Here is a 19,606-nt window from a genome sequence, read left to right on the forward strand (position 1 = left end):
CCACCCGCTGCTTTCGTAGGATCGGATATCAAGAACTTGTTCCGTCCATCGAATCATTCCCAGGATGACGCCCAGTTAGCATTAGGCGTAAAGTTCTCCTCTATCAACTGGTATGCTGTTAGTAGTGATGGCTTGCGTGATTTGAGCCGGCTATCTTGCTGAGGAAGGTCGCGCATAACGGGCAATTCGGGATTGGACACGATCTTATTGAACTCTCTCAGAAGAGCCTCTTTGCGTCTAATCTCAGGTGGTGCTATATTGCTCAGCACTGGGAGCCAAGGTGTTGGTGTTGCCATGAGAGTTCCAGTAATTGTCCTCATGGCCCTATTAAGAACGACATCGACCTCTCGCACATGTGCACTATTAAGCCACACAGGAGCACAATATTCAGCAGCGGAGTACCCAAGGGACAAAGAAGTGGTACGCAGTACTTTTGAGTTGGCTCCCCAAGTTGATCCAGCAAGATGCTGTACTATATTAGCCCTTGTTTTCAACTTTGCTGCTGTCTTTTGAAGGTGACTTTTAAAAGTGAGAGATCGGTCTAAGGTAACTCCCAGATACTGCGGATGTTCATTATGTTTCAATTTGACACCATCAAGAGTTACATTTAACTTGTAGTTCGCCAGTCTGTTATTTAGGTGGAAACATGATACTTCAGTTTTAGTAGGATTTGGATTTAGCTTCCAGGCTCTAAAATAATCTGCGAGGACTGAAAGATCATCAGTGAGTGCCTGTTCTGTTTTCTTTATGTCATTATGTTGGTAGGCTAAGGCAATATCATCCGCATAAATAAACTTTCTGGATAACGTTGTTGGGATGTCGGCAGAGTACACGTTGAACATAATAATAAATAATAGTAAAAAATAATCTATATAAATAAAAATGAATTTCCGTTCGTTAGTCTCGCTAAAACTCGAGAACGGCTGAACCGATTTGGCTAATTTTGGTCTTGAAAATGTTCGTGGAAAGTCCAGGGAAGGTTTAAACGATGAGAAAATATAACAAAATTGCAAGGAAAATACTAAAAACGACAATTTGATTTTCCCATACAAACTGTTCTTACCTGTCAAACGTTTGATTGATGTTATGTATCGATAAGTAGTTTTAACAGCTGTAACAAATACAAATGACGAAGTGTCTCAGTATCATATGTTTACTTACTACACTGCATGCAATTTTGGGGTAAAACAGCTGTCGCCATTATAGGTTAACATTATTAGTGCAATAAAACATTAATATCAGATACTGCTTACAATGCCGAGAAGAAAACGACCTAACATGGGTCGTCGAAGTAGATCGACATGTGCGGCGAGCTACCTCACACGCGCTAATCGCACTGATGACCAGCAAGAGACTGATATGATAACAGTCGTATTGGGTATGGCACATTTGCGTTCTACAGTAAATCAGAATTAAGTGGATAGACAAAGAATGCAACGAGTTCGGGCACATCGATCACAACAGCAGCGAGCCCGGGAAAAGGAAATTGACCGATTCCGCAAACGCAAATGCTCCTGTGACCCTGGAACGAGCAGCATTCTCCTACGATCCCAGAAGTCCGATTATAGTGCCGACAAATACAGTACATCCAAATAACGCTGAATGTTATTATCTTAGATTGTTATTGGTGAATGTTCGTGGTCCGACATCGTTTCAACAATTGAGAACGGTTGATGACATCTGTGTGCTACTTACCGTGAGGCGTGTCAACTATTACAGTTACTCGAGGATGATTTACATTGGGATAATACGCTCAAGGATTCCATATATCTTCACATCAAATTCAAACATTGTTTGCGATTATAATATCCACATGTTTCCCTTCGAATCCGGAATATTTTGTGGATGAAATATAGGGATGACATGTCTGAGGATGTGCTACATCGTGTGCGATGTCAAACTTCGAATCCTACACTACTAATTAATGCGGAAATTTACAATTTTATTAGACATTGATCATGATAGAATATATGTGTTTATTGATGGCAAATAAAGTATTGTCGTGTTTGGGCCTGACAGCACCCAATATTTTTATGTCGAAGATTTTTGTTACACATGGTAAAGTATATCTTTATATGTTTACGCAACCGCAAAAAAAACTACAGAAAGCTTTAAATTGATTACCTGTATTGATTGCCTTTTGTCCGATATGATAATGATGATAATTTGACAATAAATGTGTTATATTTAATGTATGCAAAAATGTCATTGTTTTATCATTTCTGATTCCAGGTGCTGAAACCAACAAAAACGTCAGCTCTATGAATTTTTATTCATACAGATTCGTGATGCTATTAATGCCGTTGCAAATGCAGAAAATGTGGAAAAAATTACAATTTTGACGGCCACTTACATTGGAAGCCCGCGCCACATGCATGAATACGCGCAAGATGCGATGTCGTATGTTAGAAAATATGGCCGTCCAGACCTATGTATTACATTCACCTGTAAACCCACAATGGATGGAAATTAAGAAAGAATTGCTACATCACGGCCAAACACCAATTTATAGACATGACGTCACTGCCAGAGTGTTTTAAGCAAAAATTAAAATCTTTAATGAATTTCATTATAAAGCATCGTGTGTATGGCCAAGTACGTTGTTGGATGTACTCTGTTGAGTGGCAAAAGCGTGGTCTGCCAAAATGCGCACATATTCGTTTGGTTAGTTGATAAATTAAGGCCAGAAGACATTGATTCCATAATTTCAGCCGAGATTCCCGATGAAACATTTGACCCAAAATTGCATGCAGTAGTAAGTAAACATATGATACATGGACCTTGCGTAGTTTTCACAACATCTCCCCCCTGTATGGTCGACGGCAAGTGTTCTAAGCGATACCCAAGAGCATTGATTGCTGAAACCATCTCGTGGAAATGATGGTTACTCGTTGTATCGTCGGCAATCAGTGAGGACGGTGGGCGATCTGTAATTGTGAAGATCAAAGGACAAAATTTTGATGTAGATAATCGTTGGATTGTGCCGTAACTTTTGAAACTCACATCAATGTGGAATGTTGTAACTCACATTCAAATTGATAAAGTACATATGTAAAATATGTTAACAAAGGTAGCGACATGGCCAAGAGGTAAGTGAAACGAAGTTCACCGGGTCAGCTAGTAAATAGATATAAAATAAAAATTACTTTTTGTATTAACGGCCAAAAAGACCACCGCCCACCTTGACTGTTATTCAATAAGGTGGGTTTTAAAATACAGTGTATAAAATAGTATTTCCAATGAATTAGACGCTTTAAATTCGTCCCTAGCGCAATTTAGACTAAAAGTTAGGTTGTAACTTGTTTTTTGCTTTATATAGAAGTTTAACACCTTTCTTTCGCTCGCGCTTGTGTTAATTATTAATTTTATATTTTTATTAATTATTGTATTAGAAAAGCTACAGATACCAAACTTTGTACATATATATCGACAAAATAAGAGGAAACTCAAAAACATAATGTTTTGTGATTTATTTTAGAATCAACAAAATAGCGCCTGTTGAAGATTTTAAAAGTCAAATAACTATAACACTAGAATAGTTATTCCAAATTTACAAGATACTAATGGTACTTTTTTTAAGTAATCCGTCAATGCATAAGCGAGTTTGTCCACTTTCAAAGTACTCGTATGACTACCCAACTTAGAAGCATCAAACATTATTGTCAGTTAAGGCATCAGCTGTTTTGATGTTTTTGGTGCTCCGGCTTGTGCTTTAAAGTGGTCGTGTTCGCTTATACGTTGATGGCTCGTGGGAACATCATGAAAAAAAAAACAGAAACAAAAACCAAAACCAACCAACCCTTGAAACAGTTCCTGAAGCTGTTTCTAACCTACCTTACCTCCTGAAGCTACCTCGCATACACCATCACCTGGTAACACAACTCAAGAGGTTGTTATGCCAACATCCCTACCTTCTCCTCAACAAAGTGCCTTAGGAACACAGGAGGTTCCATTGCACACTGAAGCTCCCATACATGGCAAGGCTTTATCTGAGGAAGGTAGTACAAGCGCTGAGGAAGCTAAAGCCCTTCAAGATATAGAAGATCAGCTCCTCAACAGCCCAAGCACTCCCATGTCTACAGGTACGCTAGATGATGCCACAGAGCAACTCGGCAACCTCAGAATGAAGAGGCCTAATCTCACCACTGCTCAAAGGAGAGAAGCACTAAAGGCTAAACTTCTTGAAAAGGGTGAAGCTTTTGACCCTTCCAAGTGGAGGAGGGGAAAAAAGAAGAAAAAGAACCCAGAACGGCAGGAGGTCTCAACTCCGGGCCCAACTGCGGGTACCAAGGCGGGGGAGGGGTCGGCCAAACGCCCCAGAGGCACCTTGGTCACCCCACCCTCCGCTGAGGGGCCCGCAAAGAAGGCTAGGAGGGAAACCCAAAAGCCCGAAGCCCACGATCCCGAGGCCTCTGGTAGCACACCCAAGGCTACCTACAGAGAGGTCGCGGCGATCAAAATGGCCATAGCCCTCGAAGGCTACCCGGAGGCGAAGCTTAGTGCAGAGCAAGGAGAAGCCATCGAGGACGCAATTATGGAAGAAATCCAACCCCTGGAGGATGGTTCCTTTCCATCGTTTGCGGGCACCTACCTAGAGAAAGGTGTTTTAATTGCTTCCTGCATCAACGAGCACACCAAACGTTGGCTGGAAGAAGTTATTCAAAGAATAAAACCTCTGGGAGACGACATCTCTCTGAGAGTGGGTCTGCGTAAGGACATCTTGAGGTCCACTAGGGTGTTTTTCGGAGCTCACCCGAAGCTTCTGAAGAAGACACCTGAAAAGGTACTTGAAATGTTCAAAAAGCAGAATCCCAACCTAAATGTAAACGAGTGGAAAATCCTTCCATCCAAGCCAGATCCGAAAGGTTACGGATTCGTCTGTTTCCTGGACGAGGTCTGCTACAAGGCTGTGAAGGCTTCCAACTGTAGAGCCAACCTAGGACTCTGGCAGGTCTCAATTGTCTCCTCGACAGTCAAGGACAATGCCACGAGGTCTACAAATCAACCTCCAGCACAGTAGGGCTGCTTCGGCAGCCTTCTGCCAGTTCTTCCTCCAGGAGGGATTTGATCTGGCATTGATTCAAGAACCATGGCTTCACCAAGGGAGAGTGGCGGGCCTAAATGAAACCAAAGGTAAGTTAATTTACTGTACCTCTCTAAGGAATGTCAGGACCTGTATCCTGTTGAAGAGAGGCTTGGATTTTCTAACCCTCAACGAATTCTGCTCCAGAGATCTCACTGTGGGCACACTGACCTGGAAGAATGGAGGCATAGTACAGAGCACAATTGTAGGCTCCGTATACTTGCCATATGATGCCAGGGAACTCCTCCATCAAGAGACCTAGAGCTCCTGGTGGAAGAAGCACAAGCCAGACGTCAACAACTTCTTCTAGGTTGTGACGCCAACGCCCATCACTCTGCTGGATGGGGCAGCACCAACACTAACCCCAGAGGTGAGGCACTTTTACAATTTCTTCTAAGTAGGGACCTATTTATATGTAATAATGGTAACCGCCCTACGTTCGCAACACGAATTAGACAAGAAGTTATTGATATAACAATCTGCACACAAGGTATACTTGGAATGGTTGATAAGTGGCACGTAAGCGAAGAGGCCTCATTATCGGATCACAGGTATATCCGCTTCAACTTGCAAGATGAGGCTGCAGAGGTCCTCTATCGCAATCCCAGGAGGACTGACTGGTTGAGATATAAGTCTGACCTTCAGTCACAGTTGGGATCGGTAGGCGGAAGGGTGCGATGCTTCACAGACATAGATCAGATAGCTTCTGACCTGCAGAATGCTATAATCAATAGCTTCCACGACAATTGTCCATTGCGAGGGGGGAAGAGTCGAACCAATACTAAGTGGTGGACTGCGGACCTCGCTCGCAAAGGGGCTAATGTTAGGAAGCTGTACAATCAATGCAAAAGGAGGCGTATCTGGGAGTCCTATCATAGAGCTCTAACAGAATACAGCCTAGCAATTAAATAGGCAAAACAAAGTTTCTGGAGGCAGTTTACACAGAAGGTAAATGAGTTAAGCGCGGCAGCTAGACTGCAACGTTTACTAGCCTCAGGTCCAAACGGTCACTTGGGATCTTTAAGGTCCCAGGGAGGTCAACACACTTCCGGGTCTAGTGATAGCCTCAAACTTCTCCTTGAGACTCACTTACCTGATTGTATCTTTAAGAATGACGACACTGGAACGTCTGGTAACCATGAGGCAGGCTCATGGCCAAGAGCTTATCGTGGTAGCTGGGCCATTGCCAGAAGGATTGTCACTCTCTCTAAAGCCAAATGGGCAATTTCTAAATTTGCCCCTTTCAAATCTGCAGGAGGGGATGGAATCTTTCCGGCCCTGCTTCAACAAGGGCCGGAGAATCTCCTTACCCTTCTATGTGAACTATTCAGGGCGAGCCTAGCTTATGGGTACATACCACAAGTCTGGCGTCTGAACAGGGTGGTCTTCATCCCTAAAAAAGGGAGAGCGGACTATTCTGTCCCTAAATCTTTTCGTCCCATCAGTTTATCTTCGTTTCTACTGAAAACATTAGAAAGACTGGTGGAGAGGCACCTGAGCAAGGGAGTTCTCTCAGACACTCTCCTTCATCGCAACCAACATGCATACCAGCAAGGCAAATCCTGTGAATCAGCACTGCACCAACTAGTCAGTAGGATTGAGGATAGCCTGTTCGCCAAGGAATTGGCATTGTGCACCTTCATAGACATTGAAGGAGCTTTTGACAATGCTAAATTCACTGCGATGGTAAGTGGAGCACAGCGACGTGGTCTCGAGCCAGCTCTGTGCCGGTGGCTTAGGGCCATGCTGTGCTCCAGACGGATCAGGGCCGATCTCAATGAAGAATCGCTTGTAATCTCACCCACAAGGGGATGTCTTCAAGGAGGCATCCTGTCACCTCTACTGTGGAATCTAGTAGTAGATGGTCTACTTGAGGACCTTACTAACAATGGAATTTATGTCCAAGGATATGCAGACGACATAGTCCTTATGGTACAGGGAAAATATACAAATGTTGTTGTTGATATCATGAATACCAACCTTCAACATGTACACAACTGGTGTCATGGAGAGGGACTGAAAGTAAATCCCTCTAAGACAGTAGTTGTACCATTCACTAGGAAAAAGAACCTAGAGTCTCTTTCTAGGCTGAAACTCGCATCCACACAGCTTGAGTGGTCAAAGACAGTCAAATATTTAGGACTGACTCTAGACCATAAGCTTACGTGGAATGATCATCTTAACAATATCCTGCACAAAGCAAAGTTGGCGCTCATGACGTCCAGGAGACTTACAGGAATCTCATGGGGCGTAAAACCCCATATAGCACTATGGCTTTACAAAGCAATTGTAAGGCCTCAAATCACTTATGGTTCATTAGTCTGGTGGACAAAGGTGAATCAGGTAACTGCCAAAGCCAAGCTTGAAAGCTTACAAAGGCTTGGCACAATCTTTGCAACCGGAGCATTCAGGAGCAGTCCCTCAGCGACCCTCGAGGTGGCTTTAGGACTTCTACCTCTTGATGTCCATATAAAAGCTGAAGCGCGTAAGTCAGCTTATCGGCTGATGGTTGCTGGCTTGTGGAGGAATGGCGCGTCTAACGCGAGCCATGGCACCATCACTGAAGCTGTAAACCCAAGCGCTATTCTCGAAATGGTCTCCGACATAATGAGAACGGAGTTCGTATTCAATAAGCCATTCTCCGTTGACTTCTACTCCAGAGATGAGTGGAAATCGCAAGATAACATCCCAACAATAAGAAAGAGCTTTGTCTGGTACACGGATGGCTCGCTTATTAAGGGCAGAACTGGATATGGAGTGTTTAGTCAATCCTCTAGAACTGCCCTTTGCGGCAGTTTGGGACGGAACTGCTCCATATTTCAAGCCGAAATCTATGGTATCCTAGCCTGTGCCAACCTAGGCCTCACCAGAGGGTACCAGGGAAAGAACATCTGTATAATGTCAGACAGTCAGGCAGCTCTTAAAGCTCTTGACTCCAAAAGCATTTAATCCAGGCTTGTGTGGGAGTGCTTTAACACTCTCTGCAAGCTTGGATCACGCAACTTTGTGCGTCTTGGTTGGGTATCGGGCCACACAGGCATAGGTGGCAACGAATGCGCCGACAGGCTTGCCAAAAGCGGAGCAAGCATGCCATACACCGGTCCAGAACCGAGTTGTGGTATAAGCAAGTCAGCCGGTTACCAAAGTATAAACAAATGGTCCAGGAAGACACACTGCTTGCGGTGGCAGAGGTCACCAAGGACAAGCACTCGGCAAAAGACTGCTTGCTGATTCTAGCTCCGGCTTCACCAGATGGCTGATGGGGCTGGGCAGGGATCGGGTTAAGCAAGTGATTGCCTTGATCACTGGACACGGCCACTTCAGGAAACACCTAAACACTCTAGGTTTATGAAATGAGGACTCGGAGTGCAGACTCTGCAATAAGTCTGAAGAGACTGCAAAACACATAATACTGGACTGTGAGAGACTGGGAGCAAGGAGAAGGGCTCTTTTCGGTGATAAACAACCAGGCGACGAACCAGATGGCTAGTTTCCCCTAGTATCGGGGAAAAGCTTCTTAGCCTAATTAAGGGCACAAAGATAGGCTTACCCCTCTAACATCAAAGGGGCACACAATAAGCTCAGGTTGACGTGTGAGGATCTGTGAATCCACCCCAATACCCCAACGCAAAAAAAAAAAAAAAAAAAAAAAAAAAAAAAAAAAAAATACGTTGATGGATTTAATTGTAAATAGTACCGCTGGAATTATAATAAAAACTGTAAAATAGTTGGTATCTCGTACATTTTATAAACCTATACAAATTTTTTATTAGTTGTTATAAAAATATTCAACAGGCACTATTTTTTTAATATTAAAGCAAATCACACAATTATTTTTTTTCAGTTTTTCACTTATTTGTCAAATGTGCAAATTTGTTGCTTCTACCCTATCAAATTTAGGTGTTATACATATAACAGAAATCCAACATGTTTGAAATACAGGAGGCAAATGTTTCACTTTGAACTAGGCTTATATAATTTATTTTTATTTAGATTTATTCCTAAACCTAAAATACAGTATGCTCTTAAATCAGATTTGTCCCAATAAAGCCAAGTCCTAGTTATGCCACTATTGGAATATACGAACCTCTGTAGTTGGCCGATAAGCTGTAGTTGACAAGAAGATATACCTTGACATAGTACTACTTATAATTGGTAGATCTCTGTAAAATCAATGTTGAACTCTACTAAATTGGCGATATTGAGAACAAAGAACCACCATGGCTATAGTTTACTAACTCAACAAAGGCATCTAAAAGATCAAATGCTAGACATTGTGGATGTTCTTTCCTTAGCTCTCCGCAAATATGAACAATCTCCATCAACATCTTTTTAGTAATTTTTAGGTTTATCGAATATATTTGAAATATTCCTTCTGCTGCGTTATATCCAACTTGATTTGTTTTCCCTTTTTCTTTGTAGTTCTTTTTATATGTGTTTATAATACTACTTACCTTTAGTGAAATGTTCTCTGCTAACACGATTAGACAACAACAAACAAAAAAATGTATAGCAACATAATGATTTTAGTAATGTTTATTCTACAATATTAATAAATAGATATAACACAAGCGATAAATCAAACATATTAAGAATTAACATTAAGTACAGAATAATAAATATTATCCAGTTCTTTTTTTCTTGTTAGACATAACGGAGGTGAATCATAAATTATATCCAAGAACGGCAAAGGCCACACAACTTCCTCAATTTCTGCCAGAAACTTTGTAACATTTACAAACACCAAAGGAGAGACTTCATTACACGTGATTCGACCAGCTGAGAGCACACCGATAAGTTGCGACGAACAGAATGGAATTTTTAATTCTATCTGTAAAGGTCCTCCATTGTCATACTGCAACAAATTAAAAAATTCAAATACACTTTATTTTATAACATTGCCCCAACTATTGCATACAGGTGATTTTAGTAATTTTCTATATATATATAAAATATAAATGAATGTTTGTGTGTTTGTCCTTTATGGAACCGTAAACTATTTGACCGATCATTATAAAAATTTCTATGTACATGTATTTTTTCACGAAGAAGGTTTATGCTATGCCCATTGATGTAACTAGCCACCAGGCAGCGCTGCAAAAGATAAAAGTTTTTAAAGCTCCTGCACATTATAAACTGCAATTACGAGACAGTAACGTATTATTATACGCTATTGCCTAACACTGTTTGAAGGCGCTAAGTTATTATGTATACTTGTCTTTAAAATAAATTTCTGGATGAACTTAAAGCTTGAGTGTTAGACCACTTTAGAATAAAATACATATACTTGTACAATGAATATAAAGATACACTTTTTACAGATTTTCTTGATCATGGCAACAAGGCAAACTCTAAATCGACGTTGGAAATATAATTCACTTGAACCAGCTAGTTCAGAATAATACCTAGATAAAAATATACACATATATATTGTGGTTCTAATTATCAAAGTCATAAAGAGTCTTCAAATTCAACTTTAAAATATCTTTATTCTGAAAAGTAATGGACTTTTAAGATCCACTTTTTAAAGATTGTATGCAGAAAATCCAATCCATTATTGCAAAAACCCACGATAGCATTCTTACCTAAGCTTTGACCTGCCTCAACAAAAGGTGGTCTCCTGTCTTATCAATCAGCCACAATTTTGAAATCATATGAGATAGCGACCAATTTTCACTGTTCATTTTCTTTTATAAAGAACCTTAAAAAAGGTGTAACTCTACAGGGATTTAAATCAAAAACGCCGAAAGGGGGGATATTTCAGGGAGAGGGGATAAATTGTGGTAGAAGCCAATAAGTCGAGTTCATAGAAAGGTCGGTAATAATGGTAATGCCTTTTCTCTTTTCTTACATAAACTTGAACAACACACTGCCTCAAAATTACCCAAGCTAAGTCTTAATATAATATAATTATGTTTATAAATAGAATATTTATATTTTGATAATATGTGTAGGCTCTTTAGAGACTCATTATTCAAATCTTAAAATCTTGAAATAAAACGTAATTTTAATTTGGCTTTATAAAAAATAACCAGCCAGTATCTAATAATATTTAATAACCACTTCTTGCTTTGACTCAAACATTTTCACTCCAATTAACATTAATTGTCCTATAGCCTTGTGTTTGTACACCGTATCTATCCCTAAAACAGACAACAATACAAATATTTAAGGTACATGGCATTACTTTTGGAAGACCTACTTATCCCCTCACCAGTTTTCATTCATTACACTCCTTTCCAACTTCAGGATAGAAAAAACCACCAATAAATGTATTTAATACTTAGAGATCAAATATGTATCTTCCCCAATGGGTGCTAACTAAACATGCAACTTCCTTCAAAGAAAAAAAAACCAAACAAAATTAATATTCGCCCAATATTAATTAGTAATAGTGAGATATTTTGGACAGTTTATAGGTCCGAATCCGGAAAAAGTTTTGTCTGTTCTTATAATACGCTGTTTGATTTCGTTTCTGACTTATATGGCTCCTGAATGTCCTTTAATCTTTTTAATGGCATGACGGATGGGTTTTTACGAGAATGTCATTGAATAAAGGAAGCTCCTTCTCTAAGAGAGATTTAGATATGACTCTTCCAAATCTGATAGTACAGATTGAGACTCAATAGCGAGAACTGGGTTGGTCCTTGTATTTTGGGCACTTACACAAACTGAATTACATTCGCCATAAGTAACCGTACAAATATCGAGTCTTAGTAGTTTGGTTTGATGGTCATCAATTGTATCCTCTAGAGAGTAGCTGCGCTGAACATTAGAGGTGCTTTCGTCGGCTAACCTTAAGGCTAAACAAGTATTAGCACTAATGCTTAGTATTAGTATTGAGGCTAAACAAGCATTGTTGGGCCCTGCCCAAGTATGCTATTACTTATACCAAATGATTACACAATTTTTCTCCTCTCAGAATAACTGCATCACCTGCAACCAATAAGAGAAAAAATGTTCTGCCATAAAGCATGACTCTTACCTGTGGTCTGTGGCCCACTCTGTTCTCATCTCTCTCCACAGCTTAATTTTTAAAATGAGCTCAAGCTTGCAGTATACCTATGGGTTTGGTTTTCAGTAGTTTTAATTTTGAGTTGATTTTTTGTATGTTTGTTTGTGTGAAAGTGTGTTTGCTCATGTGTTGAGTGTCACTGTTATCACCGGTCTTCCCCAGTCCTGCAGTTCCGCCACGTTTCTGACAGTACTTTGCCAGACAAGTGCGCACTCCCACTCCCTCAGCTTCTCTGGCAAACTCTGTCTTGTTTTCCTAATTTCTTAAAGACAGCTCATGTTAATTCCCAATCTTTGCTCTATCATATTGATGAGTTCTGAATAGTTTTCAAATCCCAAATTGTATACAATATTTATAGTGTATCAACCAAATGTTTGAAATATTGTACTATTATTCATTTATGTTAAAATTATTTCTCTTAGAAGGGTTTATTATGACTTTCTTCTGAATCTGACAGTAACCCCAGACTGTGTATAGTACTGACACATAATGATGATCCTTTTATACTTCCTTTGCACAGTCCATGACGAAACTCCACATTTATGGCACAGAATAAAAAGGGGAAGGTAACCCCAGATTTTGTATAATATTGATCCTTCCACTAATACTCACTTTGCATGGTCCATGACGAAAACCCGCACTTATGGCACAGAACAGGTACAGTGATTTTACTCCAGCTTGGGCATAGTATGGATATGTCTTATTGTTGTACAATCCAGGATTACCACAATCTTCCCATCTTCTTGCTTTGTCGTCCTGTCTAAAATCCATAGGATGCGTCTTCATTAGTTCACTTCTGGTATCAACTGTAAAACAGTTCTAATTGAAAATTAATTATTAAAACGTGAGCAGTAATCACTTTTTCATAATCAGAAACATGAGGGATGATAAATAAATTGTTATTAGTCCTGGTTGAGCAGGGAAGTATTTTTGAATACAAGTAGCAACACAACTCGTTCAAGCTTTTCAACAGTTAAATATAAAATCCAAGTTTTTTTCAGTGATTCTCAGTGTTTTAGAACATTGAAACCATTTTCAATTTTGCGGCCTTGCAGAAGTTCGGCTTCACAAAATATCAAACAACAAAACAAATTTTGACTACCTTTTCAGTTTTGACTTACATTTAGAAAACTATGTTATTCCAAGATAAGTACACAGTAAGAATGTAAGGAATACATATATCTATATAATTTGTTTGACCAACATTTTCATGATGAGGAAATGGGTGTTAATAATTAGGATGGTGAGTAATACTTATTTATGACAATAGTGCATTGATTAATCCAACTGATACATGACAGCACTGCTACTGCTGTAATATAATATTGTAATTGTAGTAAAATTAGTACTATTGCAGTATTTAAGTAGCTAAATAAGTACACATTTGTCTTGGATTATGAATACTATTGATTAAGTCTCTATGTACAATTAAGTGCAATCAGAGTTAGACAGTTTATTGTATTTGGGCAAATACTCGGGTGGGCAGAAGTGCATGGAAAGCTTGAGAAGGTCAACTAGTAAGCGAACTGTTGTTAAATAATTTAGTAGCACTTTCTTTAACAGAGGTTTACTACAGTAATGATTATACTCATGAAAAATTCTTCCAGCAGACAGCTAACAATGCAGACACTAAATGTGGACTGCAGAATTCCTGAATTGGTCTCAGAAGAGTGACACAGTTTTGAAGTTGAAGACTCAACTCCTGTACCACCCAGCGAGAAGTGTAATTACCAGTAAATCGGATACTCTTTCTCCACTCACAGTAGTTGTGTCCTCAGAACAAAACCGTTAAGTGCATATTATTCAACCGAGGCAAGGTAAAATTTGTCAAGACACTGTAAAAAATATATAATTGTATCTGTATTAAATTTAATACGTAATCAGTTACTCACATTACTAGACATGTTGTTAGTTTAGGCCTAAGTAATCCTCAAAATGTGAAATTGTAAAAGAATGGAAGAGTAAAATCATTATTATAATTCAGAGGTTATCTGGAAACAACCAAAAAAACTGAGGATACCTATATAAATGATATGTGAAATTAGCCTATAAGATTTCCATGCGTCTTACTGATAATTTAGTTGAAGACATTGCCTCCAGATGACAACAGTGGATCGGGTACTACTTGGATAAAGATTAGAGGTGGTAGAAGATGGTAAACTTGGGTTGGTTCTTATTACGAAACTGAAACTTATGGCCCCCAATAGGTTTCTTTAGCTTTTATTTTGAAAAATGTGAGATTGATTGCTTGGTTTGATGTAGGTATAGTGAACAGGATTGTAACTTGCAAAGCTGTGCCAGCAATGTGAGAAGGAAGATACAAGATATCTGACTACGGAAATTTAGGTGCAGAAGAGGAAGATGACTTTGACAAGCCCCTAGGACCTGTCACTGTTTGAAGTGACAGAAATTACATCATGTAGTCTGTATTGTAAAAAAAGCCCTCATTCACCCACACAAACACTCATTACTAATTCTCCAACTTCCTGATATCTCAGAAATTTTAAATTTGTTACACGTATGCCTCACAACTTAAATAGAAAAATTCAGTATTTCTATAAAGATCTAACATCAAGCAAATGAAATTTCATTCTAGACAATAAATAAATATATATATATATATATATATATATATAATATATATATATATATATATATATATATATATATATATATATATATATATATATATATATATATATATTATTCAACACACTCTTGTTTTATGATCTCAACAGATAAATAAAAGATTTTCATGAAGACCAACAACCCATAGGGGATGAAACCCCTAATATAACTATGTTATTTTTTAGTTTTTCAACTTCTCAATGACAATTTTCAAGGAAAGATGAAGTTAAGATTATTATTTTGTGCCTCATAATTTATATATAAAAACAAAACCATTTTCTTTAAGACCGAAAAACCTGAAGGGACTGAAATAGGGTTGCAATACCGTGAAGAAGTATATATTTATTTATTAACTTCTCATTGTTCTAGAAAGATTGAATTTCACATGCATGTGCCTCATCACTTAAACAGAAAAAATAGAAGCATTTTCATAAAGATCAAACCACCCATAGCGGTTTTTATGGGGTTGCAACCACTAAAAGAAAATATTATTGTTCTAAAACTGCCTGATAGGCTAGAACGATAAAGTTTGAAATACACCACTTACGTTAAGCCAGTGATACCGGATTATGCTCTCAAAAGTAAAGATTGTTATGAAGATAAACCACCCGCAGAGGCTGACTGTTTTAGTATCAAACATTAGGGCTCCAAAACATTGCTCTTTTAAATTTAAAGTTAAATTTTTCTTTACTAGATCAGGAGATTGAAATATTTTTCAGTAGCCATAACTTATTTTCAGGAGTGTTTACACTTTACAGTTTAATTAATATTGCATTCCTTTAATTAGAGAACAACAATCAATTTTCTGCCTGGATATCTCAAGACACTTTACCTAGATCTTCCATTCCCCAAGATTTTTTATCTCACTTTCTAGTGCCAATAACATTGCTCCACTACCAACAACAAAACGGAAACAAAATCATGACAAGTATTCATAAATCCATATTCCACAATACATTGTCTTTTTATTTTTTAATCGTATTCTAACATTAAATTCCTTTTTTCAGATAGAGTCCTAATCAACGTCATTCCTAGGTTCTTCTTTTACTAATGTCATTACAAGTCTACATTATGACAGATAGATTTACATTCAATTTAGTGCACCTAACATGGTGTATAAATATACTTTATGTTTTCATACATCATATTCTTACAATTAATTCAGTTTTAAACAATTTATTGTAAATTTAGCCTTCCTATCTTATCTCCACAATTATCAGAACACTTAATGTTATGGGTGTCTCTTGTAGAGCATTTCATGGACGTTTACATAGTATATGAATTATTTATTATGAGCATGTTGCAAGTTATAGACGGTAAGAATATGTGTTTTTATGTTTTCGTAGAAGGGGTAAGAAATTGCTATTTACAGGGTGTGCACTCTAGCACCCACATATATCATTATTAATATTAAATATAGCTCATTCAAAAATAAAAATAGACTAATAAAAATTGTAGGAACTTTATTTATCTTTGAAAAACGCAGAGTGTTTATTCTCGTATATACATATAAGTGAAAGTTATCAAAAAGTTTGTAGTTGTTATGGAAGTTACTTACTGAAATCACTGGAATGAAAATATTGTTTTAGAATTTGCAAGTAATTAAAAATAATGTTATAATAATGTAGTTTGTATGTGTTTTTTATAATTGTAATACTTTTTAACATAGTAGCAAAATTAAAAATAATATTAAGTAACATTGCGGAAATAATAATGAAGACATAATTGCCGTAACTCTAGCTGGTTAAAATTAAATGAAGTACACAGATAGTACTTGCACATAGCTTGAACAAGTTCGTTAGCTAATCTCAACCAATAAAAAGTTTCAAGGTGGAGGCCATTTGCATTTGCACACAAAATGTACCTTGACTATTTCCTAACTTATGACACATTCTATAAACATAACAGATCACTGTAAATAGCTCATACTTTTGTTTATTTTTAGATATCTCAGAGATTAAGATGGTGCTCGTCCTACATTTGGAATTGTTATATCTCGACTATTGTGCATTGTACAACAAAATGATAGTGTTTTTGATTTGTCAAGCAATAATGTATGTGTTTATTCGTTTTCTGAAATATTGCAAAGTTTGAAGATAGCGGTAATAAAAAGTTTTGATTAGTTAAAAGTAACACTGCAGACATAATGATAAATACGTTAATTGTCATAATTTCTAGCTGATTCATATGGATCTTTACATAGAATAATAGTTTTACATGGCTTAGATAAATTCGTTAGTCTCAAACCAATAAAATGGTGTCCGTTCGAATTTACATAATTTTTAGGCCTATATCGAGTTTCTCATAACAAAAATGTAAAAAACACTGTTTTTATAAATATAAAGCTATTTCAAGCAACTTTATTCCTACTAATTTTCAATATAGCTATTAAGGTTCCAAGATAGCTACCACAAAATTTTGGAAAGGAAAACATATCTGGTATTATGTTTCAAAGAGAACAGCAAAACAAAAGTTCTTTTGACAATTCTTAGGTCACATATATACATAAATATTTTTCCCTTTCATGTTTTTTCTAATCTTGATGTTTCGAGACGACTGTACAAAATTTTACACTTGACCTAATGTTATTAATTGTAGTGAAATAATTAAATATTTAACTATTTAATTACAAACAAATAAAATTTTAAAAAATATAAACAAATAATTTTAAACATAATTTTTACACTTTCACTTTCAGTTTTCAAATATCTTTCAATGTGTCACGGTGCAGATGCTTCAAAGTTTGAAAAATGAATAATTATATCTCAGCTATTTAAAATATCTTAAAATACACTTTTATATTTTGAAAGATTTTAAGTTAAAGGGCAAACAAAATGTTCACAAGTATGTGCAGAACTTCTTAACAATGAAATAATTGAAAGATTTAGACTTTAAATTCTGCATGCAATCTCAGTGAAGTCTGTTACTAGACATATGGTTTGGTGTTCTCCTGCCATGTTATTAATAAATTTGAATATGTCCTCGGATTTTGAAAATATAATTTGTAAGCACCAAGGCACCTAAGATCAAAATAGTTAGCCAATATATGAAAAATTAAATTCTCTTAAAATAATTTAGTCACTTAAATGTTGTACTTAATGGATGTACATATACCCTTTAAGTTGACACTAGTATGTTATAGAACTCATAAACCAATACATTTTCTATCAATTTAATATTTTTAAATATTAAGAATGTGGGATAGTCGATCAGAGGCCCTAGAAAAATCTGCAAGGGAAGCGATACTTGGTTGGTTATTGAAGCAGGTAGGATTGTTCTCTTTTCATAGTTTAACATGCTTAATCAGTGGTAAGTTACATGACCTTCGGGTAGGTAGCCGAATCCTGTGAACACAGCACGGCGAATGTAGTTTACTGGATTGTAGTAGAGACAAATAGGTCTGATTCGTGGAGAGAAGTCGATATCCTCGATAGTTCTGAAGAGAGCGATATCAACAAATTCCTTCAAGATATTACTTTTGGATACAAATTCAATGATATCATTATCAATAACTCCACGGGGAGGAACAGGCTTTAGAGCTCCATAAGCATCGAAATTCGGTTTTCTCTTGAAAGGGTAATGGAGCACTTCTCTCAGTGGATACACTTTCTCCCACCCAGTATAATCGTGAAGCTCCGTCTGGTTGTAGTTACCCACCAATACCACATTGGCAACTATCCTGAAAAATTGTATATTACTGTAAAACAAATATTCATTTTACATAGTATGGGAAGCAGGCAAACCAAGATATAATAATAATTTATTCCATCAATAATTTACAAAGTATAATACACAATAACTTTTTTCGGAATTTACTGACCACTATTACCAGTAGTGTGGCCAGTGATATAATTTAATAATAATATTAAGACACTTAATCTAGAGTCCAGCAACTTAAATAATTATTTAAAATTGAGCCTCCAATTGTGGTGTTTTCTTTTTATTTTATTTATTTTTTAACACTACTGACATGAACCAGAGTTGATAGGTTTGTATGAATATCCACATATTGTTGAACAGCGCCGGCCAACAGTGATTTTATTTTCATTGGTTGCCCAACCTGTTCAGAGGTTTGTCCAAACTGTGCCGGACTCAAGTCATGCATTAGCCGACATCATTCTGGATACTTAGTGACACAATTCATCAGAAATAAATACTAAACTATCCATTTACAATTTACTATGCTATCCACATTATTTTCCTATATTTTGTTGAAACTGCCACAAGCGGCTGTGTTGTGAAAACTAATAGTTGTGATTGTGTGGTAATTAATACAAGTATTGTGTTGTGTGTAACTAACCTCTATCCGGGTAAGCTAATCCAATTCTAAATTTTCCTTCCTTCTTGTTACTGAGTACACTAACTCATTTTACTGTAGATCATGTACAATATATATGTCGGTATTCATTATATTAATAACTCAACACAGAATAATAGCAATTAAACTAATAGTAACACATCAATAACAACAATAGAATCTTAACAATATCTTGGTTGCCCATCAATTCAACAAGATACATTTGGTTGTAGTCAACCACCACATTGGTAAATATCCTGAAAAATTGTATATTACTGTAAAACAAATATTCATTTTACATAGTATGGGAAGCAGGCAAACCAAGATATCTTGGTTGCCCATCAATTCAACAAGATACATTTGGTTGTAGTCAACCACCACATTGGCAAATATCCTGAAAAATTGTATAGTACTATAAAACAAATAATAATTTAAGAAGTATGGGAAAGAAGCAAGCCAGAAAGTCGAGAAGATCAATCTGGTTTTTGTCACTCATCAATACTAGTTTTTAAATTATTCTGAAAAACTGTATATTACTGTAAAATAAATATTCATTTTATGAAGTATGGGACACAGAAGGACA

At 37.0% G+C, this 19,606-nt stretch overlaps 1 protein-coding gene across 3 annotated transcripts in view; it reads right to left on the minus strand.

Moving 5' to 3' along the window:
- Nucleotides 1–9,604: 9,604 nt before the first annotated feature.
- The window catches only part of LOC124364873, an 86,477-nt gene continuing 76,475 nt past the window's right edge, over nucleotides 9,605–19,606 (minus strand). For all 3 annotated transcript variants that reach the window (XM_046820667.1, XM_046820666.1, XM_046820668.1), the window contains 3 exons: nucleotides 18,050–18,405; nucleotides 12,711–12,904; nucleotides 9,605–9,938 (listed from right to left, as the gene is read on the minus strand). In XM_046820667.1, coding sequence (XP_046676623.1) covers nucleotides 9,672–9,938; nucleotides 12,711–12,904; nucleotides 18,050–18,405 — 817 coding nt within the window. In that variant the 3' untranslated portion in view covers nucleotides 9,605–9,671. The remainder of the gene's footprint in view (nucleotides 9,939–12,710; nucleotides 12,905–18,049; nucleotides 18,406–19,606) is intronic.

Source organism: Homalodisca vitripennis, chromosome 6 (assembly GCF_021130785.1).
Source record: "Homalodisca vitripennis isolate AUS2020 chromosome 6, UT_GWSS_2.1, whole genome shotgun sequence".
Lineage (NCBI taxonomy): Eukaryota > Metazoa > Arthropoda > Insecta > Hemiptera > Cicadellidae > Homalodisca > Homalodisca vitripennis.